A 22242-nucleotide genomic window follows, 5' to 3' on the forward strand; every position below is an offset into this window, starting at 1 on the left:
TCTTCCTAACTTCATAATTACCATGCTTAGTGACCTCCATAAGACGCCATTACTGAAGTCTAAGCTGGCGTGGTGACGTTTGGAGTTCTGCACACACTCGAGAACTGTTTGCTTTTACAGTGTGTCCAGCCAGTGTATGTTATGAGGCTCCCAGCTGCCTTTTGTACTGATAAGCCGATTGTTGTTGTTGTTGTTGTTGTTGTTGTTGTTGTTGTTATTATTATTATTATTATTATTATTATTATTATTATTACACACACACACACACACACACACACACACACACACACACACACGCCAATCTTTAAGTTAGATCGACCAAGCAGTGACTCATGAGAGAGAGAGAGAGAGAGAGAGAGAGAGAGAGAGAGAGAGAGAGAAAATAAGAGAAACAATTCATCTTTATTGTTATTAACAGTAGTAGTAGTGATAGCATTATTATTATTATTATTATTATTATTATTATTATTGATCTTTCTCTGCATTTCTTTTCAGATTTTCTACAGTTACCCTTCTTTCAATTTCCCTTCAGCCCCCCCCCCCACTTCTCTCTCTCTCTCTCTCTCTCTCTCTCTCTCTCTCTCTCTCTCTTTCCTCCAATACGTGAATCTTTCTTCCAAAATAGACTTTATATATTTTCATCTACCTTTCCAAACATTTAAGTCATACCGGAACAAACCTTGTCTTCCTTTCCTTCTCCTCCTCTTCTCTTCCAAACACTTTCTCTATTTATTGATTTATTTATTTGCTTGTCTGAAACCCAGTAGACATTTCTTAAAACTCAACCTCCTCCTCCTCCTCCTCCTCCTCCTCCTCCTCCTCCTCCTCCTCCTCCCTCCACATTTTCTATTCTCGTTACTTTCAATTATTTCTCTTAACACATAATTTCTCCTTTATTTTTTCTATAATTAAACCTTATTGCCTTCTCTTAACCCTTCCCACTACATTTTTTTATTCATTTCTAAAAGAATCTTCAGAATATACTCTTTATCTTTCTATATTTCCTAAAAAAACCACTTATCTTTCTTCTTTAATATATTTTCATTAATTTCCCTAAAAAAATATCCCTAAGAATCATCGTAATCTCATCTTCTTTAAAAAAAACTATCCAAATTTTATCATCTTCCCTAAAAAAATTATCCTTATTTTTTCCATCTTCCCTAAAATCAATCTTAATCTCATCTTCCCTAAAAACTATTGTAATATTTTCGTCTTCTCTAAACCTATTGTAATCTTTTCATCTTCCCTTAAACCTATTCTAATTCTCTCATCTTCCTTCAAAAAGACATCATATTTCTTAATCTTCCTAAAACAATCCTAATTTTCTTATCTTCCTTAAAAACAATCCTAATTTTCTCATCTTCCTTCAAAAAACATCTTATTTCTTAATCTTCCCTAAAAACAATCCTGATTTTCTCATCTTCCCTAAAAGCTATCCTAATTTTCTCATCTTCCTTAAAAACGGTCCTAATCTCATCTTCCTTAAAAACATCATATTTTTTTAATCTTCCCTAAAATCCTTATCTTTCTCTAAACACTTTTCTCTCGTCAACTTCCCTGCAAAAAACATCCCTAATCAACAGCCTAACCTTCCAATCTCCTTAGCCAAACAGTATCCTTCATCCTAAACACATTTTTCTCATTATTTCCCTTAAAAAAAGCATCCTTAACCTTCCCTACTTCCTAAAAACAAAACTTAAACCTCCTTTTCTTCTTCTAAGCATATTTCACTCGGTAATTCCCTAAAAAAACACTAAAAATACTTATATCTTCCTTAACTTCAGCTAAACACATTTCATTCGTTAATTTCACCCCAAAGTCACTTAAAAAACACACTCATCCACCAAAACCACTTTATCCACCTTCCATATTCTTAGTAACAAGCTTCACTTAGAAATTTCATCGAAAACACTCAAATCTTCCTTATCTTCCGCTAAACACACTTCATTCTTTAATTTCACACCCAAAAGACCCTTATAAACCACACTCATCCACAAAAACCCCACTGTTATCCACCCTCCCACCTCCACCACCTCCACCATGAGCCAGGCGGTGGAGCACAGACGCGAGGTGGCGCTGGGTGTGGGTGGTGGCAGTGTCAACATGGAGACCACAACAAACACTGCTCTCTCTCCCTTTTACATTCCCCCGCACCGCAAAACATCCGCCCAGATTATCAGAGAGGCGCGGGCATCCCTGGGCGTGGGGGGCAGTCCCTCCACGCCCATTCTGACAGGCGTGGGCGTGCCTAGAGTGGGCGTGAGGACTGTGCAGACAAAAAGACCCTTCACGCCCAGAGAGAGGGAGAGAACGTTGTTTGGCGGGAGAACATCAGCAGAGGCGGGAAGAGATGCCAGGCCGCCCAGCTCCTTCACGTGAGAGAGAGAGAGAGAGAGAGAGAGAGCGTTCTAAAACATCTTCACTATTTTCTAAAGGCTCTAGTTGAAGTGACGCGAGTGTATGGATGAGACAGTATTGTGAATCGCTTCGCTCTCTCACCGCGACTGTTTTCCAAGGCCACAGAGATGACCAGCTGGGTTCTCAAACCTGTTTCTCCTGCTAGTAATGTAGAAATACTGTTAATTTGTCACTAGAACCTTAAAAACCGTGTCACTTCAACTAGAGCCTTTTGAAAATAGTGGAGTTGCAGCGTGGTAGTGCTTCAGAGAGAGAGAGAGAGAGAGAGAGAGATGTAACTACTAAACACAACTAAGAAATATTGGCAAAATAAAGAGTAACAATATCTTAACTAACAAGATTTAACCCTCCTCCTCCTCCTCCTCCTCCTCCTCCTCCTCCTCCTCCTCCAGGCTGTCACCACTGCATTTCGACACGAGTGACAGCAACGGCAGCAGCAGCGGCAGACAGGCAGGCACAGGAGCTGGGCCTCGATTGCTGCTGCCCATCGCCTCTGCCAAACTCAACAAGGATGGCTGCGATAAGGTATGAGAGAGAGAGAGAGAGAGAGAGAGAGAGAGAGAGAGAGATTGGTGGTGTTGGTTTTCTTGTTTGTTTTGCTGTTATTGTTGATTATCTTCGTCTTCCTCCTTTTCTAGTTTCCTTTTGCTCTTCGTTCTTTCGCCTCCTCCTCATTATCCTTCTTCTTGTGATTGCTTCCTTCTTCCCTTCCCCTCCCTTCTCTCCCCTTTCCTCTTCCTTCAGTCTTGCCCTCGCTTTTGTCCTGCGGAGACGTGTGACCTGACCTCCCGGGACTGTCCTACCTAGCAGTACCAGCAGCCGCGCTGTTTTTAAGTTTTGCTTTGTAACACTTCTTGCTTTGTCAGTACATAGGATTCCGCCTTTTCACTTGTGTGTTTGGTTCTGATAGTACTTTTGTACCTACTGCTAATTCTATTCCTACTCACACCTATGCGTACTGCCCCTCAAGGGACCGGAAGGTTCGCCAGGCAGTACTACGAGGACTACTTTTTCAGACCTTTCAGCAGACTGTGTGACATCCTCTCTCGTCTCGAGGAAGCTGTGGCGGAGGGAAACAGGAGGCTTACTGAACTAAAAGGTAACTTTGATTCACTGCAGGATACCCGAACACGTCTGGAAGAAGCAGTAGCAGAAGGGAACAACAGATATACTGAACTAAAAATTAGATTTGACACCCTACAGTAATTTGCCACGGCGAATATTGGAAGGAGCGCCAGGACAGACAGTCTGCCACACACCTCCGTAGCTCCAGCCACAAACAGGAGACCAGACTTGTGGGGGATTCCATCGTCCGTGGCCAGCTGGAAGAGCTCTGTGGACGTGTCCCGTCTCGTATAAGCGGCGGTACTGCCTCCCAGGAGCCACACTGCGGGACATCACGGACTGTGTTGAGGACGTGACTAAGGACGCCACTAACGATACACTTTGTCATCCACGCAGGTGCAGGTGACGTCCATCGCTCCCGCTCAGAAGAACTGATGGAGAAATACAAGGAAAAGATCATGTTTTTCAGCACTAATAACAGATTAAAGACTTTGCCAACAGGAAAACGTCGAGTTTCTAAACATGTGAAATGACTTTTATAACGAACACATTATTTCAGAGACGGTCTCCACCTAAATGCAATGGGAGCAGCCAGGATGAGGAGGCTTTGTCTCCACAGATAAAAGAAAACTTGCAAGTGGCAGAAGGAACTTCAGCATCGTAAACCCTTTACATCATAAGTTCATCTTCAGATTCTGGCAAGATTAGAGCTTGTTATTTCAATGCCCGTAGTCTACGAAATAAATGTAATGAGCTCCAAGCTCTTATATATCAAGAAAACTATGACATCATTGGCATCACAGAAACTTGGATTAATTCAGCACACAGAGTATTCACTGTTGGCAATAGCATTTCTAGTAGCGAGAGATCTCACCGTACTGGGGACGGTGTAATGGTGTTGTGGTGTTTAAAGACTTGAAGCCGAGTAAACACTGCACAGAAGCAGTGAAGAATGCAAATAAATTAGTTGGGTTCATTTGAAGGACCTTTGAATATAAATCAGAAAAAGTCATCCTTACTTTATATAACTGATTGGTGCGTCCTCAGCTTGAATACTGTGTGCAGTTCTGGTCACCATATTACAGAAAAGACATTGAAAAACTGGAAAGGATCCAGCGTAGAGTGACCAAGATGATTCCGAGATTGAGAAACAAGCCGTATGAGGAACGACTGGAAGCTTTACATTTATTCAGCTTAACAAAGCGCAGGATAAGAGGAGACCTAATCGAAGTTTTCAAAATTTTCAGGGATACAACAACCTTGATGTAAATAAATATTTTACTATTGATCATTCCACCATAACAAGGAATAATGGATTTAAAATTACACCAAAACGCTTCAAAACCCACGAGGAAAAGCACTTTTCTTTAATAGAATTGTTAACATTTGGAATAAGCTTCCTTCTGAAATAGTAAACAGTACTTCCATTGCATCATTCAAAAACAAAATTGATAAATATTTAAAGAATAACCCCCAACAAGCTCTCTTCTTGTCCCAATAATTAAACATGATATTAGTATTAGTATATCAATTATTGTGTGTAACTTTATGCAGAGTTCACCGTGGGCTCAATAATACAATCTCCTTTCATCCTTTCCTGTCAAAATTCCATGTCAGTTTTTCCACACTGCATGCTACTTTTCCAAACTATTTTCCATGCCAGCGATGGGTGGGGAGGAGCCTTCTCCTGTACTGTCCTGTCTCTCTTATCTGTAGCCAGTTAGAAGTAGTTACCAAACAGCCTCGAAAGGACCAAGAGGTATGTTGCTGTTTGACTTTCCTTTGTATTCCTCCTCCTCCTCCTCCTCCTCCTCCTCTCTAACCCCTGCCTCTCCCCCTCCCAGGCCAAACTTCCCTCCCTGCTGTCAACATCAAGACGGGTTCACAGACATCAGTTTCGCGCGCTCTCCCTCTGTGATCGTGAGTATACCATGTTCACTATTCATCTACGCTACTACTACTACTACTACTACTACTACTACTACTACTACTACTAGAGTCAAGTGTTTTCTTTTTTTTTTTTTTTTTCTTTTCTTTACTTCTCTTTCGTCTTTTAGTTTGTATTTTGGTTTCATCGTGTCTTCCTTTCTTTCTTTTACGTCTTCCTTTCTTTTTCTTTTCCTTTTTTCTTTTTTCCTTTTTCAATTATAGTTTTCTTTTATTCCTTTTCTTTCGTTTACTTTCTTTCCTTTTATTTTCTCTCTTTATTTCTTGACTTCCTTTCCATTCCTTTCCTTCCCTTTCCTTTTCAACACATGCAAATCTTGGTTAGCGTGTTTTTCCCCTTTCCGCTTTCAAAAACAAGAAAATAACCTTTGTGTAGTAAATATAGTAGTAGTAGTAGTAGTAGCATTATTATTATTATTATTATTATTATTATTATTATTATTATTATTATTACCACCATTCACTGCCCCTATCTTACCCCCTCCCCCCTACCAGTACCAGAAGAGGAAAGCGAGGAGGGGGGAGAGGAGGGCGCCCCACGAACCCCCCACCGAGGCAGCATCCCCTCCCTGCCCCGAAGCTCCACCTTCAATGCGCTCCTCAGCCTGCAGGTGAGAGAGAGAGAGAGAGAGAGAGAGAGAGAGAGAGAGAATTGTTTGTATTTATAATTATTGTTTCTTTGTTTCTTTTTATTTCTTCTCCTCTTCCTTCATTCAGGGCTTTCTTCTTCTTCTTCTTCTTCTTCTTCTTCTTCTTTTTCTTCTTTCTTCTTTTTCTTCTTCTTCTTCTTCTTCTTCTTCTTCTTCTTCTTCTTCTTCTTCTTCTTCTTCTTCTTCTTCTTCTTATTATTATTATTATTATTATTATTATTATTAGTAGTAGTAGTAGTAGTAGTATTGTTCTGTTATAAATCTTCATCTTTCTTTGCTCATAATAATAATATCGAGAGAGAGAGAGAGAGAGAGAGTTTGCTGTTTGTTTATTTATCAATTTTATAATGAAACGCTTCGAATAACCCTTTTAAGTGCATCAGTAGTTGTAGTCGTAGTAGTAGTAGTAGTAGTAGTAGTAATACGTTAACTAATAAACTGTGTGTGTGTGTGTGTGTGTGTGTGTTACAGCAAAAGTATGGGGAGGAGGAGAGGGAGGAGGGGAGGAGAGAGGATGACGACAACACCACCACCACCACTAACACAGCCAGCTCAAAGGAAGAACAGGAGAGTAATTCGGTAAGCCCAGAAATAGTAGTAGTAGTAATAGTAATAGTAGTAGTGGTGGTGGTGGTAGTAACTGTTGTATATACTGTATTTTACCAAGTACTGTATTTTGCTTTGCTCTCTCACCGCTACTGTTTTCCAAGGCCACAAAGATGACCAGCTGGGTTCTCAAGACTGTTTTCCATGTCAGTAATGCAGAAATCTTGTTAATCTGCCCCTAGAACCGTAAAAACTCCCTTAAAAACAACATTCGCCAAGACTATTTCCTTTTTCAGGTTCACAAGACTGTTTTTCCTGTTAATAGCGTAGAAATCTTGTTAATCTGTCCCTAGAACCTTAAAACTACCTTGAAACTCCTTGCAAGACTTCCTCACGACTGTTTTCCAAGGCCACAGAAAGGATAAGCCGGGTTCTTAAGCCTATTTCTGTTGTTAATAATGCAGAAATCATGTTAATCTGCCACTAGAACCGTGAAAACACCCCTAAAGACCCACGTGTGGCATTAAATAGAGCGTGTGTGTATGAATCTTGTTAATCTGCCACTAGAACCATTAAAACACCCATAGAAACCCGTGTGTGGCTTTAACTAGAGCTTGTATATACAAATCTGTCAATCTGCCACTTAGAAACCCGTGTGTAGCTTCAAATAGAGCCTTTCTAGAGTAGTGTGGGTGCTGTGTAGTGCGGAGGTGCTTCATAAGATCTTAGTGCCTGTGTGTACGTGCGTGTGTGTGTGTCTTTTCCAGGTCACAGGCAAGGTTACAGACTCGCCTCTATTCCTGCAACTCCTCAACAAGTCTGACCTTGAGTTGCGGGATGTGGAGACACACACACAGACGCACACAGCCACAGCCACAGCCTCAGCCACTCACTCTGTTCATGACCAGGGCCACGCTCCTGCTAGCCTCATGCAGGTGTGTGTGTGTGTGTGTGTGTTTCTTCTTCTTCTTCTTCTTCTTCTTCTTCTTCTTGTTTTCTTTTTATTATTTATTTGTTGTTTTTGTTGTGCATGTCATCGTTATTTAGTATTCCTCATCCTCCTCCTCTCCTCCTCCTCCTTTAATATTGTATACATTTCTGGTCACCACACTACAAAAAATACAGAAGAACTTGAGAGAATACAATATAGAGTGATGAAAATTATTCCCAGACTGCATAACAAAATGTACGAGGAACGCCTACAGGAACTCCACCTGTTTCCACTCACCAGACGCAGACTAGGAGGTGATCTAATAGCAGTGTTCAGAACCATCAAAGGATTTTCAAACGTTAACCCAGACGATTACTTTACAGTTGTCTGTTCAAGCATCACTCCAAGTACTGGGACACATTTTTACCTTGAGATTTGTGTACGATTAGACCATTTTATTGACATTAGGAAGGGTCTATGGAGGTCAGAAGATTAATGGCCAAAGTCTTCACTATTTTAACCCCTTCAGTAGTGGGACATATTTTTACCTTGAGATTTGTGTACCATTAGACCATTTTATTGACATTAGGAAGGGTCTATTGAGGTCAGAAGATTAATGGCCACAGTCTTCACTATTTTAACCCCTTCAGTACTGGGACATATTTTTACCTTGAGATTTGTGTACGATTAGACCATTTTATTAACATTAGGAAGGGTCTATGGAGGTCAGAAGATTAATGGCCACAGTCTTCATCGTCTTCCCTTCCCTCCCTTCCCCTTCCCCCCCTCTTCTCTTCTCTTCTCTTTCCTTGTTCTCTCTATCCTTCTCCCCTTCTCTCCTCTACCACCCACCACCCATCACCCACCAACTAACCCCCTTCACATTCCCCAGGGTGTGAAGGGCGGGGGTGGGGGCGGCAGAGGGGGGCTGGTGGGCACTCGTTTCCTGGGGGCTGAGAGGAAGAAGAGTCTGAGTAAGAGGCCTGGTGTGGACCGGGACTGGAGACACGCTGTGGAGGCCAGGAATGGAAGCAAGGATGAGGAAGGTAAGGGGCTGGAATGGGTGGGAATGGGAATAAGGGCTGGAATGGGTAGAAACTGGAATATAAGAGGCTGGAATGTTAGGAAGGGTAAGATAAATGGCTGGAATGGATAAGAATGGGAATAAGGACCTGGAATGTGTAGGAACTGTAAAATAAGAGGCTGGAATGGGAATATATTTGTTTAATGGGTAGAAACTAGAAAATAAAGGCCTGGAATGGGAATTTAAGGGACTGGAATGGAATGTGTTGCTGGAATGGGTAGAAACTGGAATGTAAGGATTTGGAATGGGTCAAAACTGGAATATATGGATAAAAACTGGAATATTTAGCTGTGGAATGGGTAGAGGGTTGGAATAGGTTGAAAAATAAGATAAGAAGCTGGAATAGGTAAAAATTGAAGATAAGAAGCTGGAATAGGTAGAAAATTGAAGATGAGAAGCTGGAATAGGTTGAAAAATAAGATAAGAAGCTGGAATAGGTAAAAATTGAAGATAAGAAGCTGGAATAGGTTGAAAAATAAGATAAGAAGCTGGAATAGGTAGAAAATTGAAGATAAGAAGCTGGAATAGGTAGAAAATTGAAGATAAGAAACTAAAATAGGTAAAAAAAATTAAAAGCTAAAATAAATAAAATAAATGAAGATACGAAGCTAAAATAGGTAAAAAGTTGAAGGAAAAAAAGCAAAAATAGGGAAAAAAATTGAAAATAGGTAAAAAAAATGAAAATAATCTAAAATAGGAGAAAAATTAACTTATGTACCTAATCTAACCTAACAAGAACCATTTTGACCTCCTTTCTATCCCCCGCAGAGGTAGACAGCACTGGTGAGGAGCAGGGGGAGGTGGGAGGGGAGCCAGTGCCGGTCCAGAGGGAGGCAGCAGTGGACCAGGCTGTGTACTATGAGGAGAAGGTGGCCCCGGTGCTGGACGAGATTAGCAGGGCCGTCAGCTGTGGTGGGTGCTGTGGAGGGGGTGTTTTTTTCTGGTGTTTCTCTTCACCCATCACTGCAACACCCATTTCTCTCCACCCATCACTGCAACACCCATTTCTCTCCACCCATCACTGCAACACCCATTTCTCTCCACCCATCACTGCAACACCCATTTCTCTCCACCTATCACTGCAACACCCATTTCTCTCCACCCGTCACTACAACACCCATTTCTCTCCACCCATCACTATTCAACACCCATTTCTCTCCACCCATCACTACAACACCCATTTCTCTCCACCCATCACTCAACTTTCCACTCATTTCCTTTCACCCATCACTACAACACCCATTTCTCTCCATCCATCACTCTACAACACCTATTTCTCTCCACCCATCACTACAACACCCATTTCTCTCTACCCATCACTCAACTTTCCACTCATTTCCCTTCACCCATCACTACAACACCCATTTCTCTCCACCCATCACTCTACAACACCCATTTCTCTCCACCCATCACTCAAACTCAACTTTTCACCTATTTTTCCACCCATCACTCAAATTAACCTATTTCTCACCCTAATCATTCAATATCCACACATTATTCCACCCATAACAATACCAATCCATCGCTCAACACTCCACCCATTTCTGCACCCACCTCACTCACCCACTCCCTATTGCAGCTGTGGGAGAAGAGGTGCTGGGTGAGCTGGTGGGGAAGCTGTATGGGTGTTTGGAGGCAGGTGGTCTGCTGGGACGTCACTTTCGCTACAGATCACAAGTCCTTCGTGCTGTGTTTCGCTTGGTGGACAGAGAGTATGGGCCTCTTCTTGCCTCCATTGCACGGGTGATGCTGGCGGTGAGTCGGAGGGTGTGTGAAAGTGTTTGAAAGTGTTTAGAAGTTGTTTTGAGGTGTTTAGGAGTGTTTTAAGATATTTTGAGGTGTTTGAAAGTGTTTAAGAGTGTTTGGGAGTGTTTGAAGATGTTTGAAAGTGTTTGAAAGGTCTTTAGAAGTGTTTGAAAGTGTTCGGAAGCTGTTTTGAGATGTTGGAAGGTATTTAGGAGTGTTTCAACACAACCTTTTGTAAACACAGCAATCTTCAACACAGCTTCTTGTAAACACAGCAATCTTCAACACAATCTCTTCTTAACACAGCAATCTTCAACACAACCTCTTCCAAACACAGCTATTTTCAAGACAATTTCCTCAAAACACAGCAATCTTCAACACAACCTCTTCTAAACACAGCAATCTTCAACACAATCTCTTCTAAACACAGCAATCTTCAACACAATCTCTTCTAAACACAGCAATCTTCAACACAACCTCTTCTAAACACAGCAATCTTCAACACAACCTCTTCTAAACACAGCAATCTTCAACACAATCTCTTCTAAACACAGCAATCTTCAACACAACCTCTTCCAAACAGCAATTTCCAGCACCACCTCTTCTAAACACAGCAATTTTCAACACAACCTCTTCTAAACACAGCAATTTCCAGCACCACCTCTTCCAAACACAGCAATTTTCAATACAACCTCTTTTAAACACAGCAATTTTCAATACAACCTCTTTTAAACACAGCAATCTTCAACACAACCTCTTCTAAACACAGCAATTTTCAACACAACCTCTTTTAAACACAGCAATTTCCAGCACCACCTCTTCTAAACACAGCAATTTTCAACACAACCTCTTCTAAACACAGCAATTTCCAGCACCACCTCTTCCAAACACAGCAATCTTCAACACAACCTCTTCTAAACACAGCAATCTTCAACTCAACCTCTTCCAAACACAGCAATCTTCAATACAACCTCTTCTAAACACAGCAATCTTCAACACAACCTCTTTTAAACACAGCAGTCTTCAACACAACCTCTTCTCCACAGCAATCTTCAACACAACCTCTTCTCCACAGCTGAAAGTGTCAGGCAGCAACCTTACATCAGTGTGCAAGTTAGTCTTCAAGGTGACAAGACACGACACCAATGACTCTCTGTTTCTGGAGGGGAACCTGCTGGACTTGTTACTGGAGGCTGTAGCGTGTGTGCCTCCCCTGGACCAACCTGAGGCCTGTGTGTACGGCTATGGAGCACTCAAATTCCTCACCATGAACTCCCAACTTGTGTCTCGGCTTCTCAACAGAGGCATTCTAGAGCTGCTCGTGTTGCATATGAAGCTTATTGTTAATCATGTAAGTGTTTGGAAGGGTTTGGTAGTGTTCGGAAAGTGTTTGTCATTCTCTCTCTCTATCTTTTGCTTTATCTTTTTTTTTTTCTCTTTTCTCCTTTCTCTTTTGCTTTCTCCGTCTTTTTCGCTTTCTCTTTCTCTTATCTTATCTTATCTTGTCTTGTCTTCTCTTCTCTTCTCTTCTCTTCTCTTTTCTCTCTCTCTCAAGCACCACTTTTCTCTACCCTCTCCCTCACAGCTGTCACCCTTTCCACTACATCTCCTATCTCCACCCCTACAGCTAACACCCTTTTACTACAGCTACTACCTCCACTCTTACAGCTGTCATCCTTCCACTACAGCTGTTACCTTTACCCACAACAGCAACAGGAGGAAGGCAGCATACTAGAACACATTACAGCTATTATTTTCACCCCTACAGCTGTCACCCTTTCACTACAACTACTACCTACACCCCTCTGTCATCCCTCTACAGCTGTTACCTTTACCCCACAGCAGCAGGAAGAAGGCAGCGTACCAGAGCAGACACACTATGCCCTGGTGCAGCTGACTGGGACCCTGAGGCATGTTAGTAGCTGTGAGAGGACCTTTCCACTCCTGCTGGTGACAGGTGCTGTTCCTCAAGTCTGCTCCCTCCTGCACCACTTCTCCCATGACCAAGATGTGACTGCCAATGTTGTTAGGATATTGAGGTAGGCTTGAAGGATGTGAAGGATTTGTAGAGGTAGAATTGAAGGATTGTTTGGTGAAATATGAGGAGGAGGATGATAAAGACGTGGAAATGTAAGGATAATGAGGAGGAGGTGGGGAAAGATTGATAAAAAGGAGGTGGAAACAGGAGGAGAAGGAAGAAAGAGAGGGATAGAAGTGAGGAGGTGGAAAGAGATGGATAAGGAGGAGAAGTGGAGAGAGATGGATTAAAAGGAGGAGGTGGAGAGAGATAGATAAGAAAGAGGAGGAAGAAAGAGAGATATAAGGAGGAGGAGGAGGTGGAGAGAGATGGATAAGGAGGAAAGAGATGGATAAGGAGGTGGTGGAGGTGGAGGAAGGATATGCTTGTGTATAATGAGGGGAAAGAATGTAGGAAGGTGTGAAGATCTAGGCTCTAGGCTACAGATGTTAGCAGCTCGGACAGCCAGACTTTCAACAGTTCTTTTATAAGGACGCCCACAACAACAGAACTGGGGTTAAACTCATACACTGAACTGGATTTTCCATACATATATTTTAATCCCAGAAAACATTCACCACACTGAAACACATTTGTAGTCTTGCACTGCTGTGGAAATGTTGCGGTCACTGGAGTGGAGCCCGAGATGGAAGCTGCTGTCCAGGGCCACACTGTTAACAAGGCTGTGCAAGACTTTTGCCGTCGAGTACTGCCGGGGAGACGTGGCAGAAACTGAAGTGGAGGCAGAGGTGGAAGCTGCTGACCAGGGCCTTCAAGGTGTGAGGAGGCTCAAGGAAAACACGGAAGTCCAGGACTGGCTCAAAGTTCGGGAGCCACTGGCAGCTATAGCAGGAGACAGGCGTTTGGAGTACTAGTAGAGGTGGTGTTGGTAGTGTGGTATCCAGGTGAAGTCTCCTGAACGATGTCTGCTTCCTCTATAGGTGAACTCGGGTGAGGACGTGGAGATGGAAATGAAGCTTCTACAACAAGCAAAGCAGTATTGTAAGTGAGGAAGTGAACGAGCAACTGAGTTAGGAGACTGAAGCACCAAACAGACAAGAGTAATTAAACTAAACAATTAAGCCCTAACAATGGTAATAGTGGTGAACAGAGGGTGAACGAGCGGCGTAACGAGATATAAAATACCAAAGCAGTGAAACGCACAACCATAACGACTATAAACCCTAAAGTAAAACTATGAAGCCTTCACAGAAGGATATAAGAAAGAGAAGGATAAGGAGGAGGAGGAGGAATGTAGGAAGTATATAAGAGGAATAGAAGGAGAGTTAAGATGTGTACAAGGAAGAGGTGGAATAAGAAGACAATAGGATATGCTCAGGATTCTTAGATAGGAGAGAAGGAAGATTGAGAGGAGAAAGAGAAGTATACATATTTCAAAAAGAAGGAGAAGCAGGAGGAGGAGAAAGAGAACATATATATATATATATATATTTCGACCCCTTCAGTACCATGACACATTTTTATAATCACTCTGCTTACTATTTGGTGATTTTATACAGCTTCAGAAACTTATGTGGGGATTAAAATAGTGAAGACTGTGGCCATTAATCTTCTGACCTTCATAGACCCTTCCTGATGTCAATAAAATGGTCTAATCACACTCAAAACTCAAGGTAAAAATGTGTCCCAGTACTGAAGGGGTTAAGATGGAGGAGAAGAAAAGAAATTTACATATATATTTTCATTAATCTCTCTCTCTCTCTCTCTCTCTCTCTCTCTCTCTCTCTCTCTCTCTCTCTCTCTCTCTCTCTCTCTCTCTCTCTCTCTCTCTCTCTCTCTCTCTCTCTCTCTCTCTCACAGCATCATCTCCACACACGAGGAATGCTGTGCAGTGGCAGCCACACACCCCGCCACACTGCCCGCTGCGGTGACAGCACTACGCCGCCACTCTGCCTCGCCAGCCATTGTGGTGCGGCTGGCCTATGCATTGGGAAACATGATGGCAAACTCTGATGAGGCGCGCTGGAAAGTGGGTGTGAGGGAGGCTGTGTTTGTGTGGGGGTGTGGAGAGGTGTGTGTGTGTGTGTGTGTGTGTGTGTGTTTGTGTGGTGGTGTGAAGAGGGTGTGTATGTGTGTGTGTGTGTTTGAGTGGTGGTGTGGTGTGAGGGAGGGTGTGTTTGTGTGGTGCTGTGGTGTGGAGAGCTGTAGAGGGGTGACAGAGGGGTGTAGGTAGTAGTTGTAGTGAAAGGGTGACAGCTGTAGAGGTGGAAATAATAGCTGTGTGGTGGTGTGGTGTGGAAAGGCTGTGTTTTGGTGGTGCTGTGGTGTGAGGGAGGCTGTGTTTGTATGGTGGTGTGGTGTGGAGAGGGTGTATTTGTGTGGTGGTGTGGAAAGGCTGTGTTTGGGTGGATGCTGTGGAGAGGCTGTTTATGTGTGGTAGTTTGGTGTGAGGGAGGGTGTGTTTGTGTGGTAGTGTGTTGTGGAGAGACTGTACGTGTTTGTGTGGATGATGTATTGTGGAGAGGCTGTGTTTGCTGTGCTTGTGTGGTGGTGTGTAGTGGAGAGGCTGTGTTTGTGTGGATGCTGTGGAAAGACTGTTAGTGTTTGGGTGTTGAAGAGTCATGCTGTGTTTAAGTGTTGTGTTGTAAAGGCACTGTGCTTAGGAGCTGTGGTATGGAGAGGCAGTGTTTGTGTGGTGCCGTGGTGTGAAGAGGCTGCTAGTGTGGTGCTGTGAGATAGTTAGGTTACGTTAAAGGCTGTGTGCTGTGATAGAGGGCTACATGGTGCTGTGAGGACACCTTAGGATCACACACACACACACACACACACTCAGAAAGAAAAAAAGAAAGATGAAACAAAAGATTACAAAAGCTTTAAAAAGAAAACACTAACAACCTCTCTCTCCCTCTCCCTCTCTCTCTCTCTCTCTCTCTCTCTCTCTCTCTCTCTCTCTCTCTCTCTCCCTCTCCCTCTCTCTCTCCCTCTCTCTCTCTCTCAGCTGTTCAGTGTGGAAGGCTTCACAGAGACACTTCTGGAGCTGCTCACTGAATATCTACAAAGGGACCGCCACCACCAAGCTGATGACATGATAGACCCCCTCACCCCTGCCAGCGGGACCCCGGAGGACGTCATGGTCAAGGTGAGGTGCTGGGGGGTCTTGGGATATGTAGGGGGGTATATGTGTGGTGTTGTGAAGGTGGTTTAGTTAGGAAAGGTTGGTGGTGTGGTGTGTTGTGGTCTTGTTGGGGTGTTTGAGGGGTGTTTGTGGTGTTGATGGAGCTGTAGGGGTGTTGTGGGACTGTGTGTTCTGTTCTGTGGTGTTGTGTGGTGTGCTGTGATTTGGTGTGATCCTATTGGTGGTGTCTGAGTGTTTGGAATGTTGTATATGGTGTTATGGGGCTGTGTGTGGTGTTTAGTGGTGTTGTGGTATAGCCTTTTAGGGGTATGTGGGAGGGCCTGAGTGTGCTGTGGTATGATGGTGTTGTGTGGTGTGGTGTGTAGTTCTGTCAAGGTGTGTGTGATGGGGGATGTGTGTGCTGTGGCATGGTGCTGTGGGGGTGTGTAGGGATGTGGTGCTGTGGGGGTGTGTGTAGGGATGTGGTGCTGTGGTATGGTGTAGTGTTTTGGTGTGCTGTGTTGGGTAATTGGGTTAAGTTAGAAAGTTACGTGGTGTTGTAATGTTATTGTGTGCTGTGGTGTAAGGCTGTGTGGTGGTGTGAGTGCTGCATGCTGCTGTGAAAAAGCCTGTGTGGTGCTGTGACAATCAGATTATGCTGTGAAAACAAAACCATACCAAACTAATATAGCATAAACAATTAATCCACCAAAACTAATCCTAACTTAATCCTAATCCATCCAGCTAATCCGCGTCCTGGCCAACGTGTCTGTACATTCGCGTGTCGGCCCAGTGCTGGCTCGCTCCCGCACCTGCCTGTCCCTACTGGTGTCAGCCCTGCAGCACAAGGGGGTGGACGAGAGTGAGGAGCTGGTCTTGTCTACTCTGGCCACCCTCAACAACCTCACTTTCTACACACGCGACCAGCCCATCTCAACACTGCATACTGATTTGGCTGAGTGTAGGTGTTGGGGGGGGTTTTGGGGGTGATTTGGGGTGTTTTTCAAGTGTTTTTAGTTATTTTGGGAGGTTTTGGTGGTGTGTTTTGTGTGTTTTTGTGGTGTTTTAGGGTGTTTTTGAGTGTTCTATGGTGTTTTTGGGGTGTTTTAAGGTGTTTTGGGATGATTGTGGGCATGTTTTGGGTGTTTTTGGAGTGTTGTGTGGTGTTTTGCAGTGTGTTGGGATGTTTTTGGGGTGTTGTGGGTTTTTGGGGTGTTTTGGGAGGATTGTGGTGGTGTTTTGTGGTGTTTTAGAGTGTTTTGGAGTGTTGCAGAATATTTTGGGTATTTTTGTGATGTTTTGTGGGTTTTAGGGTGGTGTGTGGTGTTGTGTGTATTTAGGGTGTTGATGGGGTGTTTGGGGTGGTTTTTTGGGTGTGTTGTGTGGTGGTTTTATTAGTGTGGCCAAGTGCAGGTGGTGTGTTGTGGTGTTGTGGTGGTGTTGTGTGGTGGTTTTATTAGTGTGGCCAAGTGCAGGTGGTGTTTGTGGTGGTGGTGTTGTGTGGTGGTTTTATTAGTGTGGCCAAGTGCAGGTGGTGTTTGTGGTGGTGTGGGGGTGTTGTTGTTTTTGTTTTTCATTTTGTTTATCTTGTTTGTGTGTTTGAGTACATTTTTGGTGTTTTCAAGTGTGTTTTTAGTTTTTTTTGACCTTACACACACACACTCCACTCTCTCTCTCCACTCCTCCACTCTCCCTCCACTCTTTCATTCACTCCACATCTCCTTCCACTATATCTCCACTCCTCCACCCTTACACTCCATCATCCTTTCATTCTCTTACTCCACTTTCCCTCTGCCCTTTCTCCACTCATCCACTTCTCTGCTCTCACTCCACATACACTCCACACACTCTCTCTCTCTCTCTCTCTCTCTCTCTCTCTCTCTCTCTCTCTCTCTCTCTCTCTCTCTCTCTCTCTCTCTCTCTCTCTCTCTCTCTCTCTCTCTCTCTCTCTCTTCTCCACTCTCCTCCACTCTCTCTCTCTCTCTCTCCGCTCTTCCATTCTCCCTCCATCCTTCCCTCCTCTTCACCACTCCCTCCACTTCTCCTCCACTCTTGACTTATTCCTCCACTTCGCTACCCCTCCACTTCTCCACTCCTCCACTCTCACTCCTCCTCCACCGTTGGGGCAGGCCTGTGTGAGATGCTGCCGATGGACCATGTGGAGGGCCTGGTGGAGACGATCCGTGTGTTTGGCAACCTTACCCACTTCAAGGACATCAGGGACATCCTCACCAAGCGCGCAGGTGAGCAGGCTCGGCTCATTGGATACTGGTGGTGGTGGTGGTGGTGGTGGTAGTAGTGTTAGTAGTAGTAGTAGTAGTAGTAGTAGGTTCTAGTAGTTTTGTAGTGGTGGTGTTGATGGTGATGGTAGTAGTAGTAGTGGTGGTGGTGCTGGTAGTAGTGGTGGTGGAAGAGTGGAAGGAGTAGTAGTGGTGGTGGTGGTGCTGGTGGAAGGGTGGAAGGGAAGGTGGTGGTGGTGGTAGTAGTAGTAGTAGTAGTAGTAGTAGTAGTAGTAGTAGTAGTAGTAGTAGTAGTAGTAGTAGTGTGTGTGTGTGTGTGTGTGTGTGTGTGTGTGTTTATTTTTTTTCTTTTTTTTCTTACTCAGATTTGTTTACATTATTTTTTTCTTTCTTTTTTTTATTTTAGTGCCGTTACTTTCAATTTCTTGCTTCTATGTATTTTCTTGTTACATTATTATTCTCTCTCTCTCTCTCTCTCTCTCTCTCTCTCTCTCTCTCTCTCTCTCTCTCTCTCTCTCTCTCTCTCTCTCTCTCTCTCTCTCTCTCTCTCTCTGTAACCTTAACTTCTCTCTTTCTCTCTGTTGTTCTCTCCTTCTTTCTCTCATGTTCTCTCTTTCTCTCTGTTGTCACCTCTCTCACCTTTCTCTCTCTTCCTCACCTCTCCCTCTCCCTGACAGTGCTGGAGGTGCTGGTGGAGATGCTGGACTGTGACTCAAGGGAGCTGGTGTATGTGTGTGCCGGGTGCTGGTCAACCTCATGTCCGACGCTTCGAGGAGAACAATATTTCAGATGGAGAAGGGCGTCCTCAGGTGGGCCTATGGGGGGGAGAAAGGGGCTAGGTGTCTGGGGAAGTGCTGTGGGGTTGGAGGAAGCTGTAGGATGTGTATATGGGGGTGGGAGTAGAGAAAAACTATTATTTGAGATGGAGAAAGGGGTGGTGAGGTGTGTGTCTTGGGTGTTGGGTTGTGGGGAAAGGATATTGGGTGTTTTGGAGGTGTGGGGTGTTTGTATGGGGGGGCAAGGGGTGGTGTGGGAGGTGTGTGGTGTTTGTGTTGGGTGAGTGGGGTGTGTCAGGTGTGTGTTGTTTGTATGGGTGGGGAGAGGATTGGGTGTGTAGGGAGGGTGTGAGATTGGGGAGAGATGGTGGGGTGTCTGTGTAAGGGGAGGAGGGGGAGGTGTGTCTGTCTGTGTGTGTGTTAGAAAGTAAGTGATTATCTTAAGAAACATTAAAAAAATAAATAAAAATACAAAACACAATAACCTAAACCAACCTCACCTCACCACACATCACCTCACCCCGGCAGACTGATTGATGTGCTGCAGTACTTTGGCTACGGTGACTGGCAGCTGTGCAATCTGGTGTGTCAGGTGCTGTGGAATTTCTGTGCATCCGCTGCTGACGTCCAGGAGGTGCTTGGCCAAAAGGAGACTGACAAACTCATCTATGTGCTGGAGGAGTTCCTGGGTGTGTGTGCTTTTCATTTACTTATTCTTATTGTTGTTATTCTCTGTGCACTTAAAAAATACAGGGATTCTTGATCTATGCAAGGGATATGTTCCTGAAGGAATAGTGTAATGTGAAAATCACAAAGTGAACATGATTACCGAACTAAACTATACACTGTTACAGGTTCCAATATATATATATATATATATATATATATATATATATATATATATATATATATATATATATATATATATATATATATATATATATTATTTCCAAAGCAAAACCATTTTCCCCTAGGAATCAATGTAAAATAGATTAATCTGTTTCTGGAAGGGCTGCATCTGAGAGAGTGACAGGGCACACACCCTGTGGTCCCTGCAGCACACACCCTATGTAAAATGTTTTGTGCACCTCTCAGTGACAATAAACAAAGGGTGGTCATTGCTATAGTAACGGCATATGTCTAACTGACGGCAAGACAGCACACGCTGACCTTCCTGAAGACATTTATCACATCTCACTAGCTGTCTTGAAGGTGAAGCACCTCTGTGCTGCCATCACCCGCCATCACAAGACGACCACCCAAACAAACTTCTCGCAGAATCTTGTGATTCCCAACATTTGCCATGCCAGCAAACCATCTTAACATTGTTATTCTAAATAAATAATTTGCATAATTTGAAAAAAGTGATTAGGTTTTTTAGCTCGTACGTGTTATTTCAAAATTGCATAATCTGAACACACACAAATTGAGAAGTAGCTGTACAGTTGTAGTGAAGTTACATGTACAGTATTATTAAAGGTGTTTTGATGACCCGACCTTCACCCAATCCCAGATGACGACTCCTACTTCAACAACCCTGAGGTGTTTGGGGAGTGTGACCCGGACACTAAGGAGGTCGTGTACCAGCTGTGGGAGGACTTTGCCTTCGTCGCCACCAAGCTGCTGGACCGCATTGAGGAGAACACTGCCGCCCTGCCTGTTGTGCCTGTCTAGGGTGAGGGAGAGAGGGAGGGAGGGAGAGAGAGGGAGAGAAGTAGTGGGGTCATTGTTTAGTGAGAGTTTGAAATAGATTGTAGTGTATATTTTGATGAAAGAGAGAGAGAGAGAGAAGTAATGGTGTTAGTCAATGTAATGTTAGAGAGGAGAGAAATTTTAACTAGATATATTTTAATGAGAGAGAGAGAGAGAGAGAGAGAAAGCATTTAAACCAAAGGCACAAATACTTATATGTTAATTGAGAGAGAGAGAGAGAGTGAGTCCGACCATGAATGAGAAACAATAGAATAATAATAATAATAATAGTAATAATAATGGTAATAGTAGTGAAGGTAATAGTAGTAGTAATCAAAATAACACAAATGGTAATAGTAAAGTAACTAGTTCCATCCAATTATTTACCTGCCTTAGACTAGCTCACCTGTCACACCTATTAGTAATGTCACCTGTCACCTGCCCGTCTGTCTGTCTGTCTGTCTCTGTCTATCTATCTGTCTGTTTGTCTGTCTCTATCTGTCTATTTATCTGTTTGTTTGTCTCTTGTCTCTCTGTCTGTCTGTCTCTATATGTTTGCCTGTCTCTGCCTGTCTGTCTGTCTCTCTATTTGTCTGTCTGTCTGTTCTAAGTGTGTTTTATCTCAGTCCTTCTCTGTCTGTCTTGCTGTCTGTCTTGTTTGTCTGTCTCTCTCTATTTATTGTTATCTGTCTATCTCAAAATGTCTATCTGTCTATCTATCTATTCATCTATGTATCTTTCTAATCTATCCACACACACACACACACACACACACACACACACACACACACACACACACACACACACACACACACACACACACACACAGCTAAGCACTATATTGCCTACTGCTGTAATCTTACGTAATGTTTGTATATATTAATCTTTTCTTTCTTTCCTTCCTTCCTTCCCAGACTGTTTTGCCACTAACTGTGAACCTTCTACTCTATTCTGGTAATAAAATATTGAACTAACTCCCCTTGTTTGGTAATACTAACCTAAGAAGTGTGTGTGTGTGTATTTACCTAGTTGTATTGTCCAGGGTTGGAGTGGGGCTCAGTGTCCTGTCTCCATGTCTCCATTTATCCATTTCTTTATAAAGTTACGCACATTATATGCTGTAACAACTTCTTTATTCAATGCATTCCACTTTTCCACCATTCTATGTGGAAAACTGTATTTTCCAATATCCTTCATACACTGCCTCATCCTGATCTTCTTTACATGTCCTCTTGTCCTTCCATCTTCTGTCAAAAGCACCAGGTCTTCTTTGTCTATCTTTTCAGTGCCATTGACTATCTTGTACATTGCATTAGGTCCCCGCGTTCTCTTCTATCATGTAAGGTTGGCAGTCCCATTTCCTTCAGTCTCTCTTCATGTGTGAGGTCCTTTAATTCCGGCACCATCTTTGTGGCAATCTTCTGTATTCCTTCTAATCTCATTATATCTGTGTGTGTGTGTGTAATTCACCTCGGTCGCCTGCTGGTCACCCAGCCAGTCTTCCCCATTATGGAGCGAGCTCAGAGCTCATAGACCGATCTTCGGGTAGGACTGAGACCACAACACACTCCACACACCGGGACAGCGAGGCCACAACCCCTCCAGTTACATCCCGTACTTATTTACTGCTAGGTGAATACACCCCACACATTAACATCCAAGCCCATTTGCCTCGCCGCTTACCAGGACTCGATTGTGAGTTGAGCGTGCTAATCACAACACTATGCGGTGTGTGTGTGTGTGTGTGTGTGTGTGTGTGTGTGGATGAGTTGGTAATGGTGCAGGTGGTGAGAAGGCTGGTGGGATTGGTGGTGGTGGTGGTGGTGGTGGCAGTAACACTGCTGGAGAATAAACACTTCATTTTTATTTATTCTTATTCATTTTTATTTACTCTTATTCACTTATTTATTCTTATTTATTCTAATTCACTGTTCTTTTTATGATTTTTGTTGTATATTAGTTTATTCACCTTTTCATCTTTTTATTTTAATTTATACATTTAATGTTTTTTATTTTTTATTTATTTTTTTTTTTTTTTTTTTGCATATTATTTC

General features: G+C 43.2%; 1 protein-coding gene across 1 annotated transcript in view; it reads left to right on the forward strand.

Annotated features, from left to right (window-relative positions):
* The window catches only part of LOC123519400 (armadillo repeat-containing protein 2-like), a 25872-nt gene extending 5137 nt beyond the window's left edge, over nt 1–20735 (forward strand). Inside the window, 19 exon segments of the mRNA XM_045280682.1 lie at nt 496–2375; nt 2811–2943; nt 5328–5403; nt 5926–6041; nt 6552–6659; nt 7394–7561; nt 8450–8603; nt 9410–9553; nt 10221–10396; nt 11463–11738; nt 12230–12426; nt 14226–14394; nt 15364–15504; nt 16225–16441; nt 17610–17723; nt 18398–18460; nt 18463–18529; nt 19025–19185; nt 20010–20735. Of these exon segments, the coding sequence (XP_045136617.1) occupies nt 2041–2375; nt 2811–2943; nt 5328–5403; nt 5926–6041; nt 6552–6659; nt 7394–7561; nt 8450–8603; nt 9410–9553; nt 10221–10396; nt 11463–11738; nt 12230–12426; nt 14226–14394; nt 15364–15504; nt 16225–16441; nt 17610–17723; nt 18398–18460; nt 18463–18529; nt 19025–19185; nt 20010–20170 (2976 nt within the window). The 5' untranslated portion in view covers nt 496–2040 and the 3' untranslated portion in view covers nt 20171–20735.
* The last annotated feature ends 1507 nt before the right edge of the window (nt 20736–22242 follow it).

This window comes from Portunus trituberculatus, chromosome 7 (genome assembly GCF_017591435.1).
Source record: "Portunus trituberculatus isolate SZX2019 chromosome 7, ASM1759143v1, whole genome shotgun sequence".
Lineage (NCBI taxonomy): Eukaryota > Metazoa > Arthropoda > Malacostraca > Decapoda > Portunidae > Portunus > Portunus trituberculatus.